This window comes from Pseudonaja textilis, chromosome 1 (genome assembly GCF_049901715.1).
Source record: "Pseudonaja textilis isolate UNSWEBS1 chromosome 1, rPseTex1.2, whole genome shotgun sequence".
NCBI lineage: Eukaryota > Metazoa > Chordata > Lepidosauria > Squamata > Elapidae > Pseudonaja > Pseudonaja textilis.
Window position 1 is genome coordinate 161,599,194 of NC_141990.1, and position 25,913 is coordinate 161,625,106.

At 37.0% G+C, this 25,913-nt stretch overlaps 1 protein-coding gene across 1 annotated transcript in view; it reads right to left on the minus strand.

Annotated features, from left to right (window-relative positions):
* The window catches only part of RBM44 (RNA binding motif protein 44), a 40,652-nt gene extending 15,417 nt beyond the window's left edge, over nt 1-25,235 (minus strand). The window contains exons 1-6 of the mRNA XM_087923694.1: nt 23,874-25,235; nt 23,178-23,227; nt 20,210-20,380; nt 17,814-17,866; nt 15,518-15,601; nt 26-111 (exon numbers count right to left, since the gene is read on the minus strand). Of these exons, the coding sequence (XP_087779820.1) occupies nt 26-111; nt 15,518-15,601; nt 17,814-17,866; nt 20,210-20,380; nt 23,178-23,227; nt 23,874-25,235 (1,806 nt within the window). The remainder of the gene's footprint in view (nt 1-25; nt 112-15,517; nt 15,602-17,813; nt 17,867-20,209; nt 20,381-23,177; nt 23,228-23,873) is intronic.
* Between the last annotated feature and the right edge of the window lie 678 nt (nt 25,236-25,913).

A 25,913-nucleotide genomic window follows, 5' to 3' on the forward strand; every position in this document is an offset into this window, starting at 1 on the left:
CAAACATATTCTAATCTTAACTTACTTCTGATACTGAAGAATTCAGACCATCAACATAGACAAAATAATTGTTTTTCAACTCTTTTTTCCTCCTTTCTATTGCCTGTGTTTCTAAAAATATACAAAGCATATAATTCAGGTATTTACTCTTAAATTAAAATAAATGTTACAAAGATAAAGAGTAGTTATCAATGCAGGGAAAAGTATTCAGTATTTATATGGATTTTTTTTCTTGATATTTCTTACTGATTCAAGGGGTACATTCCTGGATTGCATAGAGCAGGGGTGTCAAACTCAAGGTCAGGGGGTCAGGGCTGGCCTGCGGGGTGCTTAGATCTGGCCTGTGGAGCCACCCTGGAAACAAAGCACCAGCCCATGGTGCCTCCTCCAGCAAAAGCACATTTTCAGTTATGACAGCCTCCTGCAAGCTTCTGCCAGTAAAAACAGAGCTTAGGAGAGCTGCACATGGCCATCCCAAGCTGTTTTCACTGGCAGAGTGCTCAGGCCACCACAGGCACCCCCAACATGAGTGATGTTGAGGTGGCCATGCCCACCCTGGCCACTACCACCCCAGCCTGAGGTCGAACACAATCCTGAAGCGGCCCTCAATAAAATTGAGTTTGACACCCCTGAAGTGTTTTTTTATTTGACCTTGTTTTTCCACTTCTAACTTTCTATAGTCTTTTTTTTTTTGGAGGGGGGGGAGAGCACCTCTATCACAAGCTGCAGATTTTATAGTCTGGAAAAATCCATTTTGGTCTTCATGTATATGCTCATTTAACATTCTTTTTAGTCTACTTGCTATAATAGAAGTAAATATTTTGTAATCAGTATTTAACAATGAAATCAGCCTATAATTTTGTATATATCGGGGATCTGAATCCTCTTTTGGGATCAGCGAAATCAATGGCCCCCTCCATGAATCCAGCATCCTGGCTGCCAATAAGACATCATTAAAAACTTTAAATATTATAAATAAATATATGTATTATCTAACCGTATTTTAAATATTCTTAAACACAAACAGTATTACATTCATCCCCAAGTGGATTAATTGTGATTGCACAATGAATTATAATATTAATATATAAAATCCTATAGTTATTAACTAAATAACACTTAATGTTCTTACTATTTTCCCTATATATCTAATCGAAGTATAACTATCACTATCATTAATAAATGAATTAAATCAGTTAATTCAATTACTTAACAATCAATTACAACAATCAATTTTCCTTTCCCCAGTTTATTTATATTTATATTTATAATCATTATAAAGAGAGATTGAAGAAGGAGAGATCGTTCATCATAGCGCCGGATGGTGGGGGAATAAAGAAAAAATGAGCAAATGTATACAGGAAAAAGGGAGTAAAGAAGGGGAAAAAGGAATTTTAAAGTAAATTTTTAGCTTTCCATCTCTAAGTTTAAGAACTTACACTCCAAACGCACTGGAAGTGGGGAGGTAAGAAATGCTGAGTAGTGACTGCAATTACACAGTATCTCCACACATTCAGAAGCTTCCACTTTTACTTTTCGTCTTAGTGTTCCTAAGTTCAATTTTCCTTATTTTCTTCAGATGGAACCACCTCCCCAGTTAGATCAGTATACTCCCTGAAGGGCAGTTAAATGGTTTACATCGGTTATATTGTAACGATAACTTCAGGATTTCTAAGTATCGCCTGTGGCTCCGCACTGTGTCTATTCCGTCAGCTCCGATCTGTTTCCCGTCTCCGATTTAATAGTCTTTCAGCATAAAAATCGAATGAAATAGTCCAAATCCTCCACAACTTCGTCACCTTCCAGCCGCTAGATTCCCTTCTGTTAATATTGGTGTGGTATATCTCCTGACCTCGTAAACTTCCCTTTTTACTCATTATTGTCCTCTATCTTTCCTCTGTCTGCCAAGCCCCTTCACTTTCATCCGCTTTTTGGCCGCTTCCTTTTAGGGCTCCGGACAGACAATTGTAACAGCCTTATAAAAGTCTATAGCATTCCAATCATCCTCTCCACCGCTAATTTTCTCTGCCACCCTCTTCACCATTGATCCCACAAACTGTCACTCACTCGCTTCTTTACATCGGTGGCAGTCCGGACTTTGGAGCCACCATTGATAGGCAGCTGTTTCTTGCTTGTTGGGCTCTGGAGGACTCCTCTTCGCTGCACGGGGGTTACTTTCCCCACACTGCAGCCCGAGTCTCCCCCCACACCGGCACGAATCTCTCCAGGACTCATACACCCTCAAAGGATTGCACCAACCGCAAAAAGAGATTAACTGAAACCACGGACGGGCTTCTGCACCTCTGTTCATCCTTGCCTTACCACCGGAAGTCCATAATGAATCATATATTACAGGGGAGAAAGTTACCCCCAACTTGAAAAGAAGCTAATATCTTGATATTACCAAGCAAAAGTCAAGATGTTAGGATAATAAAAAATTATAGGCAAATCTCATTATTAAATAAGGATTACAAACTTTTTGCTGCAGAAAGAAGTAAATGTTGATTTCAACAACCACTTTGTTAGATGTGCCATTCTAAGAGTTTGGAATAAATATAAAACAATGTTTTTCATGAAGATACCTCTGGCTTTTCCCACAGGAAGCTTACTTAGGAAAGAAATGGTGATGAAGCCGGACTGGTAAAATAATATCTTTTTATTTGGTGATCCTAACCTCAAGTCTAAGGAGGAGCTAAGAAAAGGACATCTTTGCCACATATCCACAATTGAAAGAAAGATTCAAATTAGACAAAAAGAGTTATGGGTTAGACTTTCTGGAAAATAAATTAGAAATCTTATTGTGTGGTAGTGATGAATATATTGTCACTAAGGTCTATAAAACATGATTGATCTTAAATTTGGAAAATGAACATGTAAAGCATTGTATGAGTCAATGGGCAAGGAACTTTGGATGTACAGTGAAACCTCGGGGTCGTGAACGCTCCTGTTCGCGACCAAATCGGGTTCCAACCAAAATACTCACCTGATTTTTGAATTGGGTCATGATTCAAAAATCAGGTGATGAACAAACCCGGCTGTGGCGATTTCTCCTTCCATGCATGTGCAGTCCATCCATGCATGCACAGTCAGTCATGCTTCCAGTCACGACCAAATCAGGTTGCGAGTGTAGTCCTGGAACAGATTACGATCACAACCTGAGGTTCCACTGTAATGTAATGCTGGAACAATGAGAGAACGTGGAAGAAAGGTTTAACATTTACTTTAAACTACACTTTAAAAGAAAATTTCTATACAATGATGTGTCATTGGTATTTAACTCCAGACAAGTTATCAAAAATATAGTATATAATATATGTTCTGTCTCGCCTTTCCTCTTTCCCAAAAGATGAAAGAGTACAAACTCACACAAACACAGGCAGGCAAGCTGGCTCAGACTTCACAGAATTAATTCTTTGGAACTGAGAATATTCTTGGCATTCCAACACATCCTGCCTGCCAAGTCCGAACTGACAGTAAATAAAATTTTACTCACAGAAAATCACAAGGCAGTCCATAAAGAAAATCTGAAGTAAGGTTAAACTTTGTCCTGTACAAAGTTTCAGGAGAAAACACACCCACTTTTATCCCCTGTGGGGTGTGGCTCAATGACTCAACTCACTCTCTGATCCTCCCACGCCTCCTACGTTGCTGCTCACGTTTCTCCCTACGACGCTGCTTAGGATCGAGCCAACACTCTTTCTCTTTACTCCGTCAGGGGCTGCTCCGATATGCCTTCCTCCTGATTAATCTCAGGCTGTTCCTCTCAGTTGTCTGATGGAACCTGAGGAGGCATTATCAGGGAGAAAGGTCCTGGGGAGGGAGGCATTGTCAGAGAGGAAGGTCCTGGGGAGGAAGGCATTCCCAGTTCCTCCTCCTCATCTTCCAGGTCCTCTTCCTCTGACAGCATAGGCTCGGGAATCAGGGCCACAACACAGAAAGGTATTTCAAATGAATGTTGAAAATGTAAATGTAAAGAGAAGTTGGCAAAGCCTAGGAAGATCTACAGCTGCTTCCTGATGCAGGTCATTTCCCATTCAAGTACAGCCCACTTTTTTGAGGTCCATTTCTACTCCTTTGTGGGAGTAGATTCATTGATTGAATGAACACTGCAGGTGCCCCTTGCAGACCAAACAGACCCAGAATTGAAAATGATCTTCCACTCATCCCCTTTTATTATCCATATCCAGTAAGAAGCTTCCCTCAAGTCCAGCTTTCTAAAAATTTTTTATTTTAGCCAGATGGCTTATGCATATCTTTCATTAAGGGCAGGAGATATACATTCTCCATGTAGATAGCACGGTCTTCAGTAATTTATTCATAATCTTAGGTAGCCATCTATCTTTTCACAAAATAAAATGGGATACACAATTTTGCTGGCTGGCCAGGTTTTTATTAATAAAGCCTCAGTTCTTCTAGTTGTCTCGGTATTATCAAGTACAGTTTGGGTTTTGACAGCTTGGTCCCAGGTAGAACTTCAATGGCATTGTCTGTGGGGCGATGTGGGTGTGAAGCCATCTGATTCCCTCTCATTAGATACTTCTTCCAGCTCCCAGAATTTCTTTGAAATGAGGCCAACTGCATTGCCTTGCTTGTGGGCTGGCAGCACCAGAATTTATTTCATTTTTTTAATGAGGGTGCGAGTTTGCATTGTCATTGCGGCTTTAACATTGGAATTTCTCCAAGATTTTAAAGACTTTTTTTCTTCCAATGCACTGAGAGATTACACTTCTCTACCCAAGCAAGATCCAGTATGATAGAATGGTTCATGCCAGGGGTTCACAATAAAGCTAACTGTTTCCATGCGGGGTCCAATTCTCATTTCCAGAGATTGTTACGAAGACTGCAGGGCCTCCCCCAGCTAATGAGGTATCTAATTTTGTGAATGCTATTGAGGTTTTGAACTCCCAGAGATGCATTCCAAGACTCTCAACTACATTGGGGCTAACTAGACACCTGATGCACCCAGAACCTAATAATGGGGTTAGCATGCCCTTCTTCCCCGAGGAAGTCACCAGAAGATATACTGTCACTGCCATCAGGCTTATGATTCTACTTACCATCTGATCATTCTCCCATCACAGGGGTTTTCAGGCCGGCTTTGGATCCTTAATCAGAGTACCCTCACTATCGTTAGAGGATATGATAAACTCTATCATCTTGACTCCCCTTCATATTCTTTGCTTTCCCCTTCCTTAGGGGTCATGTTGTATGGCCAGTGGTGATAGTGGGGGTGTGCTGTTAATAGCTCAGTGGCCTTCCTTGCCATTTCAGTAGCATCCTGTCAAGTGTAGTCTGGGGCTGAGGCCCCTCTTCTCCAATGTTGGGGCTTCTCTTCTCTCCAAGGTCCCGAATTATCATGGCTTCCTTCCTGGGAACTTATGGAACGAGGCCAGATCAATCTCCACTTCTCCAATCAGGATCGATCAATCAGAACAGAACTGAACAGAAATTGGAGATCTTCTAGTCCCCTCCTCAAGCAAAAGACACTATACAATTTGAGACAAGTGGCTGGCCAATCTCTTCTTTAAAAACTCCAAAAATGAAGCACCCAAAACTTCTGAAGGCAAGCTGTTCCACTGGTTAAATGTTCTCACTGTTGGGAAGTTTTCCCTTAATTCCAGGTTTCTTCTCTCATAGATTATTTTTCATTCATTGTTTCTTGTCGTGCCTCTGGTATTTTGGAAAATAAGGTGACCCTCTTGTTTATGGCAGCTCCTCATCTAACTGGAACACTGCTACCATGTTACCTCTAGTACTTCTTTTCTCTAGAAAAAAGAAGTACTTCTTTTCTCTTTGACACTCCAGGCATGTCAAACTCAATTTCATTGAGGAAAACATCAGGGTTGTGTTTGACCTTGGGGAGCCAGGATGAGGTGACATCACTTGTGCCAGGAGTGCCTGTGGTGGTCTGAGTGCTCTTCCAGAGGAAACAGACTCCCAAGCTCTGTTTTCGACTGTGATGGCCTCCTACAACCCTCTGCCAGCAAAAATGGAGCTCGGGAGTACCACTCCTGAGCTCCATTTTTGCTGGCAAAGGCATAGTGGGCTGGTGCTTTGCTTTTTCCAGGATGGCCCGTGGGAAAGAACTAAGCGCCCACTGGGCCGTATTCGGCCCCTGGGCCTTGAATTTGACACTCCTCCTCCAGACTAACCATACCCAGTGCCTGCAACCATTCTTCATGTTTTAGTCTCCAGATCTTTAATCATCCTAGTAGCTCTTCTCTGAACTTTTTCCAATCTCAACATCTTTTTTCTAGTATGGTGACCAAAACTGATTGCAGTATTTTAGGTGTGGTCTTAAAAAGGCATTATAAAGCAGTACTAATATTTCATGTGATCTTGATTCTATGCCTGTTTATAAAACCTAGAATTGTGTTAGCTTTTTTGGCGGCTGCTGCTGCTGCTGCACATTGCTGGCTCATATTCAAGTGATCATCAACTAGGAGACAAAGGTCCCTCTCAGTTACTGTTTTTGAGCCAGGTTTTGCCTAATCTATACTTGTACCTTTGGTTTTTCCTGCGTAGGTGGAAAACTTTACTTTTTTCCACAATAAATTTCATTTTGTTGGATAAGGCCTATTGTTCAAGTATGCCAAGATCTTTTTGGATTCTAAGCTTGTCTTCTAGAATGTTGGGAATTCCTGCTAGCTTAGTATCATCTGCAATTTTTTTCCATTTTTTTTTTTACAAACATATCATTATGTGAACAGTGTGGCACCAGAATATCTTACTTTTTAAAACAAATATGACAATACTTTTCATATTTAATACTGTTGACAATCTTAATATTAATACATATATTTTGTTAAATTGTAATCTTTCATTCTTTTGATTATACGTTTAAATATCTTATTTCTGTGTCCAAACTCTAAATATCCCCCTTTTAACGGCAATTTAAATATTATTAATCACATTATACCAGACTTATATAATTCTAAAAATAATTCACCAATTTATATTGAGATAGTTTTCCATTATTTATCCCCTTTCTGATTTTTAACTATGCCACTATTTTATTTGAAAAATATCCCCTTTCTAATTACATTTTACAACTTATTTATTACAAATAAAATAGTATTCATATTTATGTTTGACAAGTTATATAAGTCTAATAATAGTTTTATTGTTATAACCTTTCATTATTATTTTATTTCAATGTTATTTTTGTTATTTTTATGTCAATCATTTTCTGCATCATTCTTTTTCCTACAAATAAAATGTTAATATTCATATTACAATAAGTTTAATTAATCATATACATATTTATGTTCAATTGTTTAATCATTCCATATAACATATTCAAAATTACTCTCATTAAAATTCTAAACTCCCTTGTTATTAATTCACCTTAGAATGTAAAAATTTTATTCCCTTAATCCCCCCTTTTCTAACTTCTAGCCCTTTTTTGTTATCCATCATCTCTCACTCACATTAAAATTTGGATTATTCGTTTCTTAGCTTGTCTTCCATATTCCTCTCTTGGATCTTTACCTCTATATGCTACCACTTCTTGGCCCATCCCTTTAAACATTTCTTCCTTCTCTACCCAGTTCCGTTGCCTCATTTTCAAGTTATGTAGTTTTACCCCAGTCTCTCTCCCAAAGAAAGCTTCCTGCAGTTCCAATTCCTGTTTAACTTCCCTTAAAATACTCTCCCCTTGGTTTATATCATCAATCATTGTCATTTTTGTTTTTAGCTCCATCTTATCTTTCTTTTTTATTTGTTGTTTTGTTTGTTGTATTTTTCCTACTGCTCTTTCGGTTAATTCCTCCTCTTCCTGGACATTCTGTTTTCTCTTTGTAATTTGTGTCTTAATTTCCAGGTCTGCATCCATGCTTTGTATTTTATTCAAGATCTCCTCACACCTTCTTGTCAAAATATCCTTCATATCCTGAATTTCCAACACAATTTCTTCCCAAATTCCACTTATCTTTTTTTTTGTTTCTTTTATCCAATAATCCAACAATCTTATTCAAGCTAAAGTCACTTCTCAAACAGAGTTCAATGTCCAGGAGTCTTTGTATCTGCAAATTAGTCAATCTGTTCTTCTAGATAATCCAAAAATGAAATCAGTCTATATTGAAACTTTCAGGGGTCTTTTTAGTGGTCAAGCTTTCCTTATTCTCCCCTTTAAATCTTCCAGGCCTTTACAGAATTTTGGGAATATATTGTGCCTTCCTTTGACAGCAAGTGGCGCTCTTACATCAGTTTTAACTTTGTCTTATCTTTGTTTCTAGTTCAATTTTACTCATATTCTCCCAAATGTAAAAATATTCACTTTTTATATAGGTACTTCCAGCATTTTACAATGCCTATCCACAGCCAATGTTTGTCCAATTAAAAGGTCCACTTTTCTGTATTTTTAGCAAACTTTCTTTTTTACTCCTTTTCCTTCTGTTTTAAAATCTTGAAATTTTATTCACTGTGTTAAGATGCCGCCACTTTAAAGATAGTTCTGAGTCACTCTTTTTCTGAGTCTTTTTTCTCAGGGTTGCACATTAGATATAAAAGATTTTTCTCACCCAGTTCCAGACACTATTTACTGGCTCCGCTCTCTTGCCCTCTTCTTAGTTGTGAAACTCTCTCCGGCTGTGTGGCAGCCATCTTGGCTGCCTCTTCTTCTTGCTCTTCACAGAGGGGCAAAGAAAGCCCTGGGGCTCTACAGGGGAGTTGCGTTCTCCTCTGGAACCTCACAGGATGCCCCTTTTGGCTTCACCACCCCTCTAAGATGGTTTTGGCTCCTTTTGGAACCCATGGACAAGGACAAGCCGGCTCAGGGACAGAGAGCTCCGTTCCCTTGCGACTAGTTTTGCTGTGACATCACTTCCAGTTCCTCGTATCATCTGCAAATTTGATGAGTTCCCCTTCTATTCCCTTATCTAAGTCATTTATAAAGGTATTAAAGAATACTAGACTTAGGATGGAACCTTGTGGTACCCCACTACTTACTTCCTTCCATGCAGATTTATTACCAATTACAAATCCATCTGGGGGTGATGCTGTCTATCCCACATTTTTCTAGTAGGTTTTGGTCTACTTTGTCAAATGCCTTGCTAAGTACAGCAGTGGCCAAAATTGTGGAAACCTTTTGGGAAAAATGTACTTTTTAGGTTTGATGGCTAATAACACTTTTTTGTAGTAGTAGTACCATAATCCTTGCACTCAACTTCACATGGCATCGCGCCATTTTATCTTGCATACATCCAGATGACTTTCTTGTCATGTAGGCACAGTCTCTTTATTCTTCTATCATCACTTGCTGTTGTGCACCTTTTTTCTGCCTTTACCAGCGTGGTTTTGTAGTGACTGAGTCTCCTTATACCTCTTCAAAAACGTAGAAATGTCATCTTTGGTTAAGTTTCCACCAATTTTTCTTCTAATTTCTTTATTTCTGTAGCCTTGTAGCCTATTACTGTAGCTTTCTGGGTGACCAGTAAACTCTTGCACCATTACTTTAATTTTATTACATTTTACAGCTCACTAAAGAACACAAAAAATGCAACCAACTTGATAGCAATCACATAACACACTTTTTCCAAAAGGTTTCCACAATTTCGGCTACTACCGTATACTACCACAGCATTATGCTAATCTACTCATTCAGTCATTTTGTCAAAAATGAAATAAGATTGGTTTATCTGTTCTTAAGAACCTCCTGCTGGCTTTTAGTTATTTTATTTGTTTCTAGATGTACACAGATCTGTTTATTATCTTTTCCAATAACTTCCCAGGTCTTGATGTTAGGCTGATTGGTCTGTAGTTTCCTGGGTCTGTTTTTTTCCCCGTTTTTTTTGACGATGGCAACTACATTAGCTCTTTTCCAATCCTCAGGTAGTTTCCCGTTGCTCCAGGATTTTTGAAAGATATGGTAAAATGGTCCTGAGATAACATCTGCCAACTCCTTCAGAACTCTGGGATGTAATCTGTCAGGTCCCAGGGATTTTTATTCATCAAGATCAGACAGGTGTTCTTTTACAATTTTCTTGCTTACTTTAATTTTTATTTCTAATCTGTCTTTACGGTTATCTTTTTGGTAGGTGGGGCTATAGTTTCTTTTTGTAAAGAATGAATTAAATTGCTCTGCTTTCTCTCTACTGCCTGTTATATCTTTTGGCATCTTCTCTCTTTAGTGGCCACTTTATTATCTTTGACTTTTCTAACAAATCTTTGTTCAGAGTCTTTGCTTTCTTGACTTCATCTTCGCAGATTTGGGCTATCTGCTGATATTCTGCCTTAGTTATGTGTCCCTTTCCATTTTTTGTACTTGTCCTTTTTTGTCTTTCAGTTTATCAGAGAAATCTTTGTGCAACCATGCTGGTTTTTTCTTGGTTTTCATATTTTCTTTTTTCAAGGGTATTGGGCTGGACTGGGTTTTTATAATTGTATTTTTCAGTTTCCTATACTCTTTTTCCCCTCTAGGATTTTCACCCATGGAATCTTTCGAAGCTCCTGAGTTCGTTACAATGATTTCTTTTAAAGTATAAGACACTGGCTGTATTATGTTCTATTGCTTGTGTTTCCATTATATTGAATTCCAGTATAAGTCATCCTTGCCCAAAGTTTCAGCAACTTTAACTCCCTCTATCATTATTAACAATTAGGTCCAGTATGGCTTTACCTCTTCTATCTTTTGGATGACAAAGTTGTCAGCTAGGTTGGTCAAGAACCTGTTCAATCTCCCTCTTGATGCAGTTTGTCTCCCAGTTGTTGTTATGGTAGTTAAAATCTCCCATTACTACTGTAGTGCTTCCTATATACATTTGTTAACTGGTTAGTGGAAAGTTCAGCTATTTCTTCTGCTCCGTTGGGTAGCCTGTTGCATGGCAATGTCATTCTGTTTTCCTTTTACATTGATCCATATGCATTCTAGGTGGTTTCATTCTTGTTTTTGTGCATTTCTGTAGAGATATAGTGATCTCTTACATATAATGTAACTCTAACTCCTCTTTTATTAGGTCTGTTTTTTCTTTTTTTGCATAGTTTTTTATTTTATAATATATAAAAATTCCATTATTGATTAAACAGTGTCTGGGTACAAATAGTGTTAGGAAATAATCATCAAAGTGTTTACAATATTCATTACATTGATATTCATTCTATCATCGTGATCATAATAATAATACTGATATTTGCTTATTCTTTTTAATGAGCTTTCCTTTTTTCATTGTTCCTTTTCTTATAGTTCCATGGTTCTAACTTCTGCTTTTGTCAGCTAACCATTGATAAAATAAGTCCCAAGTCAAAAAGTATTTTCATTTTCCTTAATTGTGTTAATCTTTCCATTTCCACACATTCTAATATTTTTCTGTTTCTTTTGAATCGCTTGTATTCTTCCACCAGTACATTCTAATCATGAGTTTCATCCCATCAAGTTTTAGTAATGGCAACTATATCATACTTGCCCTCATGTACTAGTACGTTGACATCACCTTATTTCCCAAACTTTGAGTGTTTGAGTGTCTGAGTCCTTTATGGCTGACCATAGGTAGGGTTCCTATATCTTTTATGTTATATCTGAGTTTTTCTTCCTTCCCTGGTTGTCTTGAGGTATACGCTTGAGATTAGGTACTAAAGATCCTAAGGATTGGCCACTCTCCCCCACACGTGCCATCAATTTTAGCTTAAAGCCCTTCTGACAAGCTGAGCAAGTCCTTTTCTGAATACATTCTTCCCAATTCTTGTGAGATGCAGCCCATCCCTTGCCAAGAGTCCATCATGTGGCTAATGCTCACCATGGTTCATTTCTAAAATCCTTTACTCCTTCACTGAATGTTGGCCTTTTATTGAAAGTACAGTTGAAAGCACTTATTGTGCTCCTATTTCTTTCTTTCTTTCTTTTTTAACAAATTTTATTCAGTTTTTCACATTAAAAACAAAAATATCTTTTTAGTGGACAGCATATTTCCAGGTCATCACCTTTACATACAAATTCTTTTTTTTTTGTTTCTTCCCCAAACCCCAAAAACTTTAACCTTAGACTGTCTACTATTGACCTCACCCCTTTCCTAAGAGGTCTTTAGGGGCCCTGCATAAGCACACCAACGTGCCTACCGTCCCTGTCCTATTGTTTCTTTTATTTTTATTTTATTTTTCTTATATGTACCCATTTCATGTATTCAAAACTATGTATACACTTATACTTATTATCTTGTAAACAATTGACAAATCAAATAAATAAATAAAATAAATAAAATAAATATAACAGCAATTATACATTCATATATGCATACTTAATTCTATTATTACCTTTTTCATTCCAAATTTTCAGTACGGAGAGAAACAAACACATTAATTTTAGCCTCTTTCATTAATCTCAATCGGAACATCTTTTTGTTTCATTTCAATTATTTCAAATAAAATCCTTTAATATTTATTTGAAAAATAAAGATAAACAATATGTGTTTGCCTAATAATAATAAAAACGTTACCAATGTCTCTTCTTGCTTTTAATAGTTTATATTAACTTTTTAATTTAGTTGGTTCTTTAGTCTGTCATATTCCCTTTCCATTGCACATTCTTTTTATAAATTCTAGATTAATACAAATTTTAACACTAAAAAAAAAAAGCAAGTACAGGTTTCCCCTCTTTTACTGTTTTGAGTGTGACACCTCAATGATTAAAATATACCTTTATTCCATCATCTTGATTCCCAATAAACCATTATTTTTAAGAAGTAATAATAATTACATTTTTTCATTTGGATTCCGCAGCATATTTTCCCCCTTGATTTTTAATAAGTTATCAGTATCTATATTACCCTATTTTCTAAATATTTTTAATTGCAGAAATATTCTGATTACCCCTTGTCACCCTGCAGAACCCCCTTTTTAATTCATCAACCATTATCTCTGAAAAACCAATTTCTTTTCAACATTTTACTATTTCCGTATTTCTTTATTTCATACACCTGTTTCTTACTGCTTCTCCTCCCCCTTTTCCCCATATCTTTTCTCATTCCAGTTTATATCCCTCTCTTTCTTAATATATTCCTTTCCCCTTTTCTGCTGGCTCTTTCTGCCTTTCGACTTCACAGGTATCCCCCCTTTTGATTACCTTCTTAAATCTCAACATTTTAATCTTTCTTCTTTCCCCACTTCTTTGTAGTGTTCTTTGTATTAATTGTCTATTTAAAATGTCTTCTCCTTGAATTGACTCCTCCTCCTCCTCTGAAATTCTTTCTTCTTCTTCTTCAATTGCCATTGCCATTTTTTCTAACACAGAGCAAAGTGATTTGCCTCTTTCCAGTAGTAATTCTCTCATATTTTTAAGATATCATCATTATACACTCGTATATTTTATGATTGTTAAAGTCCACACAAAAAAACCACCCACTTTTACTTTCCTTCTTTCTTCTTTCAATTTTCTAAAGTTCTCAGTTATTCCAGCCCAGGATCTATATCAAAAACATGAATCAATCCCACAGTCAGTCTTTCCTTGTTTTTTTCTTCATTCTGGTTCTGCTTTCACTTTCTAAGATTCTTACTTTGTTTCAATATTTCTTTAATGTTATATCCACACAAATTCATTCAGAAAGAGGTTGCTTTCCCTTTTGTTTGAGCTCAAGTTTTTGTCAAAAGGTGGCACTCTCCATTATACAAAGTCTTCACCTTTTCCCCCTATTTTTTTATTTAGGGTTTTTTGAACCTCAATATTCCAGCACAGTCCAGTCTCCAATTTGTAAGCTTTATTATTATTATTTTTTGACAATCTTAAGTCCAGCTTTATTTTATGGCTGTTTATTGCCAAAATATTTTAGTCCAATTTAGTTAAATCTTTAGTTCCGGCTTCTTTCTCTCCTGGTTCGAAGCCCTGCTTAGCTGCCAAAAATATTTTCTTTTCTTTTTTTCCTGTCCCTTTGTAATTTCGCCGCTCACTTTTCTTTTCTTAAAAATTCCATGTTACCTTAAGCCTGGGGTACTTTTGTTTAGTTGTATTGCCCAGTTGTCCCGGTTCAGATGTTATCCACCTCTTTCTTCCCTCCTGTACAAATCTTAATCCAGCTGAGTCCTCCTCTTTGGGGTGGCCATTTTAAACCACTGCTGCAGTCGTCTTTGGGGGGGGGAAAAAGACCAAGCCCGGGGGGGGGGGAGATGCGGCTCCCCTCAACCTGGCTTGCGGCTTCCCCTTACTCCGCCACCCCTCCAAGGTAGCTTCTAGCCCCTAATAATTTTCGGGGCTCTCTAATGAAAGAGCACAGACCATAGCTGCAGAGAATCGTGATCTACAGTCTGTCAGCAAGAAGGCTCCGCCTTCTTCCCTGTGCTCTTATTTAACTTTCTTCCCTAGCTTTTCATAATCTCATTATTGTTTTCCAATTCATTGTTCTGTCATTGGTCTCTACTTGTAGAAGAGAGTAGTAATCCATGGATTTGATTATTTTAGTAAGATTCTCAGTTACATCTTTGATTTTTGCTCTAGAGAGCAAAATACCTGTCTTTAGTTTGATTATCTGGTCTGCAGACTAGTTTCTGTTCCCCTAAGAATTGAATCTCCTATCACCAATACACATCTTTTTTCCCCTACGGAAGTCTGGAATACTTTTCTTCCTATCACAGGAATGCTGGGTTTTGCCTCTTTTTTAAAAAGTATTGATGACTGCTTTTACAGATGTCTACTTATTTTCTTCCACGGGAATACTCTGAAAGCAATTGTTCAGTTTCAGAAGGGCTTCATTGGAGTGGGCTAGGATAGATAGAAGGGATTTACTCTTGTTTGTTTTCTTCTAAAAATGACATGTTTCCATCAGTCTTCCTTTTTAGGTTCATAGATAGGGTCATTTTTATGGTAGATGCTCGTTTTCTATTTGTCCAATTTGGGTGTATTTGTTTTCTTCTTTAGGCTCGCTTTTCTTAGATGTTTGTATAGCAAAGCCAGAATTAAAGATTCACATGCCAAATTTTCCCAGTTAACTTTCCCTGTCCAGTTCCTCCCCAGTTCGTGCCCGATAGTCCCTTATTGTCCAATTATATTTGAATAGATTGTTTTGGTAACTGTTTCTTCAACAATGGGCTGGCTGATTAGCCATTACATTTCATTTCCATAGCTTTGACCTTGAGATGGTATTTTTGGAAGACACTCGCCCCACCCTCACATCTAGTTTCTCTTCCCATATCCATGGCTGACAGGCAGCTAGCAAATGCAAAACTTAGCGTATGATGGCAGTTCTGACATCTAAAGAAATATAAATTGAGAATGGTGCAGTTAGCTAACAAATAAAAAAACAAAAATGGATAGATTATTTTGTACTTACTTTTACTTTCCTTTATAGTTCATCTCGTAGGAGAAAACAAAATTTCTCAATATATAAATTAATATATACTTTTTCCCTTGAGGTAAGAGATAAGCATTAATTCTCAAATAAAATCTCTAAAAACACTTTCTACAGGGACAAGTCTATGCATAGGATCGCCCAAAAGACAACAAAAAAGAGCTTTCCTATACTTCCAGGGAAAAAAACCAATCAAAATTTACAGCACTATCTGCATTATTCCAAACCAATGCAAAATCAGTACTGACCTTTTGAAACTGATGACTCCAGTGTTGTTAGGTTCTCTGTAGCATCTAACCATTCTTCACTGATTTCTTGTGTATTTAAAGAACCTTACAATAATAATTAAAAGTAAACAAATGAGTATGCTCTCAGAGGTTGCAAAGCATACCAGCATAAGTTGCAAAGAAGTCTCTGTCATAATTCTTATTGCTCCCATGCATCCTCTTTTTGGGTGTTGATCCTAACTAAATAGGTGAGGAATTGGTAAGAGAACACCTAGCTTATCTGAATGAGTTAAAGTATCCTGGATTGGATGGTTTATACCCCAAGGTACTGAAAGAACGGCAGATCTTGGAACTACTGAATGAAATCTTTCAGAGCTCCTGTAGCATAGGGAAACTGCCAGAAAACTGGAAAAGAGTTGATGTGCTTCAAATCTTAAAAAATGGGGGGTGGGGGGGGGGTGGAAGGGAGGATGGATCCAGGAAACTACAGACCAGTCAGCTTGACATTGATACATGTGAAAATTCTGTAAAATGTAATCAAGCAGATTTGTGAGCATTTACAAATGATGGTGATTAACAGAAGCAACCGTGGGTTTGTTGAAGAACAAGCCATGCAAAACAAAAGTTATTGCCTTCGATAAAATGACTAGGACCATGGAAATGCTGTGGATATAGATTTTGGTAAGGCTTTTGATAAAGTAGACCACAGTGTACTTCTTAGTAAGATAAAGCAATGTGAGATAATATCATTGCCAATAGCTCTGCAATTAGGTGGAAAACCACACTCAGCGTGTGGCTCTCAACGGAACTACAACTATGTGGAGGGAAGCGTGCAGGTGGGTACTTTAAGGTTCTCCTTAGGTCCAGTGCTCTTCAACATCTTCATAAACAACCTAGATGAAGAGTTTGAAAGAATGCTCATCAAATTGCAGATGATGCAAAGTTGGGGAGGCAATATTAACACTGGAGGTTTTTTAAAAAAACTGATTGAACAGCTGTTTGTCTAAAATAATATAGTACTTGAGCAAAGGTTTGAGGATCTCCAAGGTCCCTTCATTGTCCTGTTATTGCTTCCTTTGATAGAGTGACTAAATTAGTCTATCAGGGATGTATTATGGATATATTATAAGGTTTATCTGACATGGTCCGTTTTTAACAAACTGTGCTGCTTTCTGTTAATCTCTTAGTTCGTTTCTAGATGCTTACAAACCTGTTTATCTTTTCCAGGTTTTCTGTAATTATTAATGTCAAGCTAATTGGTCTGTGGACTCCCAGATCCCCCTTTTTATACACTAGAACGACATCAGCTCTTTTTCAGTCATCTAGCAGTTCCCCTGTGCTCCAAGAGCAGTGAAAGATTTTTCTCAGTACTTCTGAGATCACATCTGCCAGGTCCTTCAGAACCCTGGGATGTAAACCATCTGGTCTTGGTGATTTGAACTTGTATAGAGTGGATAGGTGTTTTTTTTTTTTTTTTTTTACCATTTTCCTGTCTATTTTGACCTACATTCCTATTCGGTTTCCCACAGTGCTGCTTTTGGTAGGTCAGACTATTTTTTCTCTTTGCATGTACATAGAGGCAAAGAAGGAATTAAGTAGTTCACCTTTCTCACTGGCTATTGCACTGAATGAAGGACTGAACACGTGAATCTGTGACAATATATTTATTTGCTTTATTTATTTACTAAATTCATATGCCTCTCATTTCACTATTGAAGCAATTCTAGGCAGTTATCCCAACATTGGGATATGTTGATGACACACAGCTATATATTGCTATCCTTGGTTGTGAAGGGAATGCTGTTGATATGTTGATGGTAAGGTATAAATGGCTCAAATTGCACCCAAGCAACACAGGTTGGTACAATGAGTGTCTCCTTCAGCACCACTATAATTCTGGACAGATCTATCTATTCAAGATCAGGTTTATCATTTGAGGATTTGGACTCATGACTCCTGCTTTAGCAACAGAAGTAAGCAGTGGCCAGAGTGGCCTTTGTTCATCCTGGCTGTTTCCTAATCTGCACAGAAGACCAGGTGACAATAGCATGTGATCTACAACCATCTACATAGATTACTGTAATATAGATTACTGTAATATTATAAAATACTTTGCACAGGAATACATGAAAAAAGTATTCTGAAATTACAATTACTCCAGAAGGCAGAAACCTATGTTTTAACTGATTCTTGATGTTTGAACACATATTACATCTACATTATAGGACATGGATTGAGTATTGGTTTAGCTCCAAGTACAATTTAAAGAAAGAAGTTGAACTTACTTTTCTCTTCAAGGCTGTTTTCTTTCTCCTCTATCTTGGAAAGGCACTGATGAGAATCACTGTTTTCATTCTTTTGAGATGTAATCTATTAAAAAGCCTATACTGAATTTTGCTTTCAGTGATACTTTCAGTGATACTTCGGCTTACATAATATTTTCCTGAGAATTTTCCTCAGAATTATCACAATAGAAACTTGAATTACTTTTGCTAATTAAATTTCATTCATTCATTGAATATTACTTTAAAAATTGAGCAGTTTGAAACAAAAAATGAATTAGTATATATTAGTCAAGTTTATTATTTCCATGTTCAAAATATAACAATATATATTACATAATATATATATGCTTTGAGGTATGGATACTAAAATGTTTTCTATTTTTGAATTTGCATTCAAATACTTAATTTTAAAAGACCACAAACTCAAAGTAATGAAGTAACTATGCAAAAAAGCCAAGTCCCAACTCACTAAGTGCAGTAAAGATACTTCATTATCTTGTGACAATAACATTTCTGACACCGATTTTCTGGTTCCAAGTGGTGAACTAAAAATTAAGACAAAATATTAAATAAATGCAGTATTTCCATAGGTAGACAAAATATTTTCCAACCAGTTTTCTTACTAATCTTGCCTTAAATTACATTTTTATTGAAACCTTTCCTTTCAGGCATAAATTGCATCCATTCTTTCAAATATATAAAACATTTTTAAATTTATGTGAAATGTATTTAAGTATGTAAATACATTTAGTTGTTCTTACAAAATAATATATACCTGAAATATCAAGGAAGATCAGTACCTTTTTAGAGAAAGAGTGTTTAGCCTCATTATTCCGTATTTCCTGATTGAATTCTAATTTCCAGAACTAGATGAATAGTGTTCATTTATTTTATTATTTATTAATTTAATTTCCAAGACTATTCGGAATACCTAGCTTGACTATACCATTTGTGAAAAATATCTTGGAATAGTAACTGATTAAACATGAATGTGAGGCAATATAAAGTGAAGTTTGGTCTAGTGCAACTCAAACTCTATTACACTGAGGGCCGCATCAGGGTTGTGTTTGACCCAGGCCCCGTTTTCGGCCACAATGGCCTCCTACAGCCTTCTTCCAGTAAAAACAGAGCTCGGGGGATCCTGTTTTCGGCCATGACAGCATCCTGCAGCCCTTTGCCAGTGAAAATGGAGCTCAAGTGTGGTCCCCTGAGCTCTGTTTCCGCTGGTAGACACCACGGGTCCTTTGCTGTTTCCAGGGTGGCCCTGCGGACCAGATCTAAGCACCCCATGGGCCTTGAGTTTGATAACCCTGATCTAGTGGTTAAGGTACCAGGCAAAAAATTCAGAGATCATGAAATCAGGTCCTCCTTAGCCATAAAAGTCAGCTAGGTGATTTTGGGTTAGTCACTCTCTGTCAGCCCAATCCGCCTTACAGGGTTGTTGTGGAGAAAATAGGAGGAGAAATATATGTTGCATATGTTCAGCCTGAGTTATTTGTAAAAACAATAAAGGCAGGATACAAATAGATAAAAGAAATAATTATTTTTTTTCAAATAACAGAAAGTTAGTCCACTTTACAACGCTTCGGTCAGTCTACCTAAAGAAATGCATCTAGTTTTGAGCAGAGACTTTTAAGTGCTTCAATCTCCAGACCCTTGTCATGTTCATTGCTCTTCTCTGCACTCTTTCTAAAGTCACAGTATCTTTTTGTATTGTAGTGACCACAACTAGATACAGTATTCCAAATGTAGCCTCACTATAGTATACAACAGAACTATCACTTCTTGTGATCTTGATGCTATCTCTCTGATGATGCAGCCAGGACTACATTGGCTGAATTTGGCATACTGAATACTCAAAGAACTGGAAAGTAGGTTCTATGCTGAGAAATAACTATAGTTAATCTTGGAACCAAAGAGTGTAAAGGATTCTGAAAGTATCCTTCAGGAATCATACAATCCTTTAGATAACTGTCTTAGCCTCCAGGAAAGCACATTTGAATGGAATGCTAGGAAAAAAAGAGGGATGACTGAAATAACTTCATATAAAACTCTGGTTTCTGACCATGACCATTTTCATTTTCTTAAATTATTTATAGAACCCAGACATAAATTTAAAGGAATAATACCAACAATTGGAGATGGCAGGTTAAAGATATAAAACTTGCAGAGAAGGAAACAAAAATGGGAAAAAGCTGTATAGCTGATGTGGGGGGAAAACAAAAGTGAAAGTCAGGAAGAGGTTAATTTTGTGGCAATGGGACATTTAAATATCAAGCATACACACAACCTGAGAAAATTATATAACTAATGGTGTAATCCTTTAGTGCACCTCCTTTCTGGAATAATATAATGGGTATTATTTTTATACCTGAAGTTATGTCTTCTATATATAACCTATTTATTTTAAACATAATTTCTTACAAACCTGCTTATATTTTCCTTTTCTTTCATAAAAAGTCTACAAGTCTGCCAGCAGTGCTGATAAAACATCTGATAACGAAGGTTTAAAAGCTCAATTTCAGCTTTGATGGCTGTCTGTAGTGTTTCTTTACAACAGTTTGGCAAACAACTTATTTCTTTTGATAGTTGCATCATCCTTTCAAATAGAAATGTTAGTTAATATTAATACCAAGAAATATGGACTAATTAGAAATGTATTTTCTTTTTCTTTGTTTCTGTCAGCTATTCCTTCAATGAAAGGAACCAGTTTGGTACAGTGATTTCAGGCACCAGGCTAGAAAACTTGAAAGATAGTGAATTCTAGTCAGTGGTAAGATTCAAAAACTTTTACTACCGGTTCTGTGGGCATGGCTTGGTGGACTGGCCATGTGACTGGGTGGGCATGGCTTTTTTTGCAGCCCCCACCCATTTTTGGGAGCTTCTTAGCCAGAGGAGCTTCTGGGAGGGGCGTTTTTGCTTCCCTAAGGCTCCTCTGGGGCTCAGGAAAAAGAACAGAGCATGGGAGGGGCATGCAGCACCCCTCCAAGCTCCATTTTGGGAGCTTCCTAGCCACAGAAGAGCTTCTGAGGGGGGCATTTTTGCTCCCCTAAGGCTCCTCTGGGGCTCAGGAAGAAAAGGAACAAAGCATGGGAGGGGCATGCAGCACCCCTCCAAGCTCAATTTTGGGAACTTCCTAGCCTCAAAAGAGCCTCTGGGAGGGAGCCTCTGGGCATTTTTGCTCCCCTAAGGCTCCTTTGGGGCTCTGGAAGGCAAAAAATGGAGGGGGGGCTTAGCTCCTCCCTCCATTTTTTGCCTTCCTGGGCCCCAGCAAGGGGAATTTCAGCACAGCTGATCTTATGTACAGCTGATTATCGGGAGGGAAAAAAAAGAAATACCTTAGGTGAATGTCAGGCAGGCAGGGTGAGCGAGCATCGGGCGGGAGTGCGACCAAGTGGGGGGCATGGCCAGCCAGAACTTACTACAGGTTCTGCGACCCACACCAAATTCTTGCTACCGGTTCACCCGATCCGGTGTGAATCGGCCGAATACCACTACTGGTTCTAGTCCTGGACTTAGATACAAATCCAGCTGGGTGATCCTGGGCCAGTCATTCTCCCTCAGCTCTAGAAACAGGTAAGGCCAAACTACTTCCCAAAAACCTTACCAAGAAAACTGCAGGTTTAGTCCAGGTGATCACCAAGAGTCAACACTAATTTGAAGGGACAAAGAAAAAAAATCCCTTAATGAGTGTAGTAATATTTTATTGCATTGAGAATAGCTTTAAGAAATTACTTTGGTGTACTCAGTTTGGTTTCTAATATAACTATTCGCTAATTCAGATCTAACTGTAATTTTGTTAATTTTGAAGAGATTAGGTTCACAGGACTTCTATGAATGGAATAGGTGATGTTGAAGGTTGCAAGCTGCTGCCAAAAGACCTCCCTCTAGTTTTTGGGGACTGGCTGAAAAAGGTCCATCCCAAAATCCAAGAAAGATTTGCAGCCAGTCCCCAGAAACAAGAAGGAATTTTTTCTCTGGGGATCGGCTGCAAATACCCCATGCTGTAAACGCTCCATGCCAAAAGCCTATTTGGATTTGGGGATGGCTTTTTTATCCCTCTTTGAGAGAAAAAGGGCTGCCTTTCAGAGGAATTCAGTCCCATGACTGGAATCTTGGTGGCAGCAGGGATTTGCGTCTCCTCGCGATCCCTGCTGGGCTCACCGTCTTGGTGCCTCCGATCCTGATGGATTTGGAGGATAAGGCTGTTTTGTAGATTCAGCCGAAGACAGGGAAGATCTGGGGAAGGGAGGGGGGATGTCGCAGATCCACCCCCGCATCCAGTTTTAAACTTCCTTTTCTCAGGACGATGCAGCGGTGGTCTTATGGCCGCCATCAAGAGGCTGGCATCCGGGAAAAGATTGTGCAGGAGTGGTGTTGAATAAAGAAAAAACAGAGAAAGCTTTTGGCTGAGCCGGGACAACAATTAACATCTGAATACCCTGGAACTTTGGCTTTTTAAGTGATTTATTGTCTTCCAAAGAATCGGCAAGCTGCGGTGGATGAGTAAGGGAAAACCTTTTCTTTTTCCTCATTTTCCTTCCCACGGAGGCAGCAGATGGAAACCTGAAACACTCGTATGGGCAATAGAAGGTATTTACTTTCAAAATTGAAGCCAAGGGGAAATTATATCTTCATATATTGACTCTTTAAAACTCAAATCTTTTTGCTTTAAGGGGGAAGGAAGAGAGATAAATGATTTATACTAATGTGTGTTGAAGAAGATGGCTTGGAGTTTTATAAGATTAGAGACTAAATGTAATTAAACTTCCAAACTTCCAAAAAATGTCTTGGAATTATCTAATTGAATTCTCCCCCAGGAAGAGCAATTGACTTTGGGACTTTAACTATCTTTGGAAAGACTAAGAAAACATTTGGATTGCTTAAAAAAAAAATCCTTTTCTGCTCATAATGGTGTCCTTTGAAGATTTGAAAATGCAGTTTGAAAAACTTCAGGAGGAAGATGGCTCTTTTGGATCTATTTTTGGCTTTTTAGAAATGGCGATTTGTGCTTACCAGGAAATGCAACAAGAGACTGGGACGATGAAGAAGAACCCATCTTGAATGGACATATGATTTCAAAAAAGGGGGTGGCTTTTTTATCCCTCTGAGAGAAAAAGGGTTGCCTTTCAGAGGAATTCAGTCCCATGACTGGAATCTTTCTGGCAAGCAGCTTTTATTCCATCTGCGTGACAATTTGCAAGTTCACTTAACAACAACCACAACTGGAAATGCCAGCATTACAGTTCTTTAGCAAAGCAGAAATGTGATTTCTTGCTTAACAACTGCTGGGACCAAACAATGTAGTCTCAATTATGATCATAGGTTGAGGACTATTTGATCATAGGTTGAGGACTATTTGTTATTTTAAAGAAAAACATTTTTTTAGATCATACCTGTATGAAATTTCATTCAAATATTTGCTATTACTCCATTCCAAAGGATCCTGGAAAGATCAATGTATAAAAAATTATGTATCTGCAAGTAACTACTAACATTAAAGTATTCTCATCAGTTATTAATTTTCAATCAAGCCTATATTAAGTATTTGACCATTATGTTCTAAGATAGTCCTACAATAGTTGCCATGAAAATTTTCACTGGACTTCTTCAAAAAGTTCTGAGGAAGATACTTAAATCTACAAAAGGAAACCAGGATATGTTTTTAATACTGTTTGCCAAAATTCAAATTACTAGAGAAACAGATTCCTTACCACACTTCTATTTCGGAGGCATACATGAATGGGAGAAAGTGTTGAAATGTATTTTAATGTATAATTAATATTTATACAATAGGTAATAATTTATACTACCTATAGTACTTTACAGATATTTAAAACAAATATATTGGCATCTATAAAATGAATATGACTAAGGTCTTCCTCTTAAAAATCAATCAGACCCCTAACACTTCTCCATCACAATGGGGGAGGGAGAGAAAGGGTTTTTGTGGATTACAGCATTATTCCAAAGCTATTCTGAGAAAGTTTCTTTACACAAGCATACCAGCTTATATATTTTACCCAGAATTATTAGAAATACAAGGAAATAATTTGGTAATTAAATAAAACGCCCCAGCATTTTTCAATTACCTCAGAATTCAATTTCCATCCATGTTTTGTAGCATCACTAGTAATGAGATCTTCCAACGTATCAGATTTTGCTATTTGTGAGTCAATCATATCCACATTGCCAGAGATATTATACGACCAGTCTGTATTGCAGGCAACACTTCTACAGTCAACTATTTCAGGCAGTATTTCTGAATCTTGTGCCAACCATTCCCTGGGTCTACATTTACTCATCATTGTTATCACAGTGTTTTGTGCCTTAGATGCCACTGGACTTTTAACATTAATGGCACGACTTGTTGTAAAACTAGCTCTAAAGTCAGCAGTTGCATCAATAGCTTGGTTAATTGTACTTTGGTTTTTATCACATTCATGGTGTGTATTTACGATGCATTTCAATTCTGAACTAGAAAAATTCTCAATGCAATTTCTATAATGTTCACAGGAATTGTAGATATCCTTATTAACTATAACTGATGGTTTGTAAGCACATGTATTTGAATCTTCTGTATTATGAGAAATCTGAGGAAAAGGTAGTAACCTTCTCTCCTGGCATAATATATTTGGATTTCCAGTTTTATTTAGATAATCGCTTGTTTGAAGTATTTCTTCAGTAATAGATTTCAGTGTGGTATCATTAAGAAATTTTACTTTAATCTTTTCTTCCATCTCAGCTTTGCTAGTTAAAAACAATTTTGAATTCTTTTTTTTATTAACCTTAATATGAGATGAATCTTTAATAATACTATAAAACATGCTAAGACTTTCATTTCTTTTTTCACTTAAAGTTATATGCTGGTTCTGTGTACAACTGACATCTTTAAACATCTGAGAGAATGTTGATATTTCATTGCCATTGTAATGATCCTTAACAACACAATTTGATGTAGAAAATGTATCTTCAGGTTTGTCCAATGGCTGCTGATCTGTAACATCATTTTCATTTACCATTTCCTTTTCTTGAAAACTTTCTGAATTTTCTGTTTTCTGCCTATATGAACAGACACAATCAACATAATCTTGTTCTTCAGCACTGTGATATTCTAACTGAGAGTCATCATCAAAATAATTGCATTTGTTTGCACTCTCATTCTTAAAGTATGAGAACTCTGTATTAGTATTTATTTCATTTGTATTGTGTTGCTGTTTATGGACATAAGTAAATTCTTCTTTGGCTGATGAAATTAGGTTTTCTTTTGATAAGTTTAAAAATGAGGCATCTAAATAACATGACTGGCTTGAAATGGAATACTCAGGTCCCATTTGAAGATCACAACAGGTATTATCAACCTCATATTTTTGGAGACATTTTGCTTCTTGTGATACATTCAGGGTGGATGATATATCTGCATCTTTTTCCACTCTGCATTTTCTACATTCCATGATCCCAATCTCAGGGTAGTTATTTGAAACAATTACCCAAATGGCAACTTTATTAAATATATTTTTCTTAAGAATGCTTCAGAGATGATGGGATTTAACTATTGCTTTTTCACCTGTTTAAAGGCAAGATACATAAATTATAAAGATTAGTATTTTGTTAATTACTGCTTTTGTTAATTAAACTCAAACACAGAAACAATCAGACTAGCCAGGAGATCATATATAGGGCAAGACTAATTAGAGGTTTTTCTTTTTAAGCTTCTAAGCATAATTACTTTACATTTAGGATTTTAATATATAGTTCCTTAAGCCTACAACAAACTAAATATAACTAAGGTTAATTTTATAACATTCCAACTAAATTTATACCTGAAAAATTGTAACAAAAGATCATAAATCCTCTGAAGATAAAGATTTAATTCAACTGAACGAATAAAAAAAAAAAGCTTGTCTTGTACTTTGCAATCTGTTATCATACACTTCAGAATCAGCATCACCATAGTAACTGCTTTCCAGAAAGAAGGTAAGGAGGAAGAGATTATCGCAAGTGGATTTGATGTATCTCCAGTCATGGTACTATAGATTTCAGATAAGCCGTCTTTGTTGAGAATACAAAATTAGTTTAGAATAAGTAAATCTTTCATAAAATTGAAAAATTTTATTGTGACCATTGACCAA